General features: G+C 41.2%; 1 protein-coding gene across 1 annotated transcript in view; it reads left to right on the forward strand.

The window, feature by feature from the left end:
* TCF4 (transcription factor 4) overlaps positions 1 to 3940 on the forward strand; it is a 210418-nt gene that overhangs the window by 157807 nt on the left and 48671 nt on the right. The window contains exon 7 of the mRNA XM_026865874.1: positions 3233 to 3300. Coding sequence (XP_026721675.1) covers positions 3233 to 3300 — 68 coding nt within the window. The remainder of the gene's footprint in view (positions 1 to 3232; positions 3301 to 3940) is intronic.

Here is a 3940-nt window from a genome sequence, read left to right on the forward strand (position 1 = left end):
CCTTCCCAGTGACAAGTCAATTACTTGTTTAAATTCGGTTTGAACTCTCTGAACTGCGAGCAGGCAGCGGAAGCAGGTCTTCCCTGGGAATAAACAAAAGAAGAAAAAAATGCAAAATCATTCCAAAGCCCTCTGAATCGAAGTTGCTGTGGGAAGAGGAGTGCAGTGGGTACAGGAGTCACAAAAAATGGCTGGAAAAAAAATTTCAACTGCCAGAAACGCAAGCTTTGCAGAACATGTTTTCTGCAACTTGCTTTTTTTTTTGCTTTTTTTTTTTTTTTTTCCTTCTCCTTTCCTCTTGCTCACAGGGCGTTTTAGGAGAGCTTACTCTTTGGGAGAGCACTTTTTGCCTTTTAACTATTTACTGATGTTCGTCGGTAAGAAATCTTTTCCTTCACATCTCGTGCGATAGAGGATGTTTGGTTTAGAAAAATCTGAAAGCAGTAGCAAACCTGCCAGTGTCAAACCCAAGTGTGCAGCTGAGCTAGTGCTGGGTGATTACGCTGATGGGGTAATACGTCAGTGTTGGGCTCTTGAGTCACCTTTTTTCCCCTAAAATACGATAAAAAAAAGACGTTTTAGCAAAGGAGTTTAGAAGCGCGCGCGCTGTTATCAGTGATTAACTGGATTAACACTTGGATTAGGTTGGAAGCAGTGGAACAACAAGAGGCGTTTTTTTCCCCCGAAGCCTTGCTTCTTGTTCCCCGAGATGTCTGTCATAGTTTAGGTTATGCACATCACCTGGAAAGGGGTTGGCTGCAGGATCGCTGTCGAAATCTGCTTTTTCCAAATTGTTTCTTTTCCACTGCATCTCCCTGAGATTTTAATAAAGGATTATTTGGTCATAGGCAATATATTGAAATGCATGGAACTATAAAGCAGAAATGATGGCACATGGAAATGAAAAACAAAAGTGGCAAAATTTTCTTTTAATGGTATCTTAAGATCCCATCATCAGCTCCCACCATGCGCATGTGTTAAATCATATAGGGAAACCTATAATTATTGTAATTGCTCTTTTTGCTTTATCCTAACAAGCTTCAACCCATCTCTCAAACTAGTTGTTTTGAAATAGTTATTTGTCAAGTCATCAAATCACAAAAAGTAAATGCTAATGAGTTTTTCCTGTTTACATTCTGTCTGCTATTCTTATTATAAAGCTTTTCAACTCCATAAAGTTCCTAGATGAAGATGAATGCTCCATGGTATCATTCCTGCTAATAGGCTAGGCCAAAGAGTGTAATAATTCCATGTACCACGCTTAATAATGACAAGTGAGGAGTTGTGAATGGCACGAGGCTGGCGTCGCTCTGGGAACGGCGCGGAGAAAGTTTTCTTGTTGAGCCCGAGGAGGAAGAAAATCCCCAAATCGAACTGAGAGACCCTTGTACTTGCACCCTCTTGGCTGAACCGGCAGTAATTCAGCGTGATGTTTATGGTTCATCTTTGTTTAAAGAAATGTCAGCGTTTTCGTTCGCTGGGAATATTGGAGCACTGACACGCAGATCATAAAAACCGTATTTATTAGCAAAAGTTACAAGGTACTTTAAACTATTTCCGAAGCGTAGGGATAGATTTTTGTAACGCAGGAAGGCTAAATTTACAACTCCTTCGTCAGATTGCATCCACATACGGGTAGCTCGGGCTGCGTGATCTGAAATCCATATGTGGATGGATGGATGGATGGATGGATGTGTGCATATAGAAATGCTCCCGATTGCAGGATTGGGAGTAGAAGCCAGAATATCTCGGAGACTTTCCCAATACTTGTGGGGTTTACGGAAGGGCTGTGGTGTTTATATCCTAAATTAGTAGAAGCTTGCAGGCTCCCTACTGATAACAAGAAAACAAAATCCTGGAAATTACAGCTGTATACCTAAACCTACACACACACATTCTGACACAATCGGTGGGTTTGTGTTTTACCTTCTGGAGGAAGGGAAGGGAGATAAACCAGATTTATTCTGCATCTCGAAGTTTGCAGAAATAACTGGAGCTCTGGTTTTAAGGGTCAGGATACCTTGCTATTGAATTAAAATTTATGCTTGGCAGGTCCGATCGCTTTCTTCCCGTTGTACGTGGTGGAAATATGAGTGGCCTCGTCTTTGCAAAGCTGGAATTTTGCAGAAATATTTGAGGAATTATTAAAGCTTGAGTATTCTTGCAGGATGTTAAGTTGAATCTTAGTTTTAAATATGCTTTGCATATGCTGATCACAAGTGAACTTCACCTCTTCATCTGTGCCAGTTTGGAAATTATTATGGTGGTTTGTTTTTTGTTTTTCTTTTCTCAAAAAGAAATTATAAATAGAATTTTATTTTCTTTGGTTATAGATTGATGGTAGACATGGAAAACGATGGTCGGGTGTTGACATCTTATAATAGTGTATATTATGAGCTGCTTTTTTGTGGGCAGGGCTGGGGGGGTTAACAAAAGATCTAATGGCTGGTGCAGTCTTTAAATACCTTTCCAATTGATCTACAGGAAATTGTGCAGAAGAATTGTTTGTTTCCTGTTTCAGTATAAATCTGGTTTGCATTAGACTTGGTTTACTGTAAAATTGCCGTGGCACTTTGGAGACACGGGATTTGGCTCTTTTGCACGGGGAATTTATTTTGAAAAGTGAATATTTTACCCTACGTTGGCCAGTTTCTGATTTTATGATACCATGTTGCTAGCGGAACTTTTTTTTTTTTTTTTTTTTTTTTTTTTTTTTTTTTTTTTTTTTTTTTTTTTTTTTTTCCCGCCCGGCCTTTGAAGTTTGTCAGCCTGGCGGGGTGGTGGGAAAGGTGACGGCGGTGCAGCTCGGTGGGGAAGGTAGCCCGGGCTGGGGCAGCCTCTCTGCAGCCAGGCTGAAATACTGTGGGAAACTGCTGCCGGCGCAGGGTACCTGCTCCCCATCGCCCGCCCTTTGCCTGCCTTTTCCTTTCTTTTCCCCTTAAAATCATCCCCTCGAAATTCCACTGCCACAGAACTGTATTTTAATACGTCGTTGCCCACACTAATAAAAATCATCACGCGCTTCTGCTGACAATAATCTCCTGTACAGCCAGAAGCCGTATTTAACAAACATTGGCTAGTGTATGCCCAGTGTTTTCGTCTCAAAAGTGTTTGTATTTATTATTGTTTGCTTAATCAAAAGATCTGCCATCCCGGATAGCTTGAGATCATTACGTCAGAAATGATCTCTCACTCTGTTGTGCTCCTTTTTTTACGGTGGAGAAATTCTCAGGCTCATTAAAAAGTTTCTGTAAGTCTCTCGGGGTTCAGTGTGGAGACGGCTTTCTCAGACCTCAGCAGGTATCTCAAAATATTTAGCATCCAGCTTTGTTCTGGCATAGCAAGTCAGAATCATCCAGAAATCCCCAAGCATACGTTTCACTGGGAAACGCTTCTCCCCCAAAATTCAGGGCAGGTCTCGCTTTTCTCAACCTCCTGAATTTATTCATCTTCATTTGTAAGTACTTCGGGTTGGGCTTTTTTTGGGGGGGGAGTGGGGGGGAGCTGTTTGTTTGTTTTTTCCTTGTGCGGGTTTTTTTTTTGCTGTTGGTGGTTTTCCTGAGCAAGTATCCTTGCAGCATTATCTCCTGTAAGTTAAAGGGACTTTTAAAGTTGGAAGTTGGCTGCAGGAGGCGCAGAATCAGCCCTTTGCTCTTGAGGGATTTGTCCTTTTGTGCTGGGGGTTGCCTGGTTTCCTAAGGCCCAGCTTTAGCTCTAGATGCTCTCGGGTTTATTTTTTTCCCAGGCAGAGGTGTCCACGTGAAATACAGAGTGCAGAGCACAAATCTTCCACCTACATTTTAAACTCGCACGCGTCCAAAGGCACTCTGCAGTTTGGGGCTTGAGCTTTGAATTCTTTCCGCTGTAAGGACTTTCGCCTATAAAATTAATAATACTTTTTTTTTAAAAAAAAAAAAAAAAAAAAAAAAAAAAAAAAAAA

Source organism: Athene cunicularia (genome assembly GCF_003259725.1).
Source record: "Athene cunicularia isolate RWA chromosome Z unlocalized genomic scaffold, athCun1 chrZ_part1, whole genome shotgun sequence".
Lineage (NCBI taxonomy): Eukaryota > Metazoa > Chordata > Aves > Strigiformes > Strigidae > Athene > Athene cunicularia.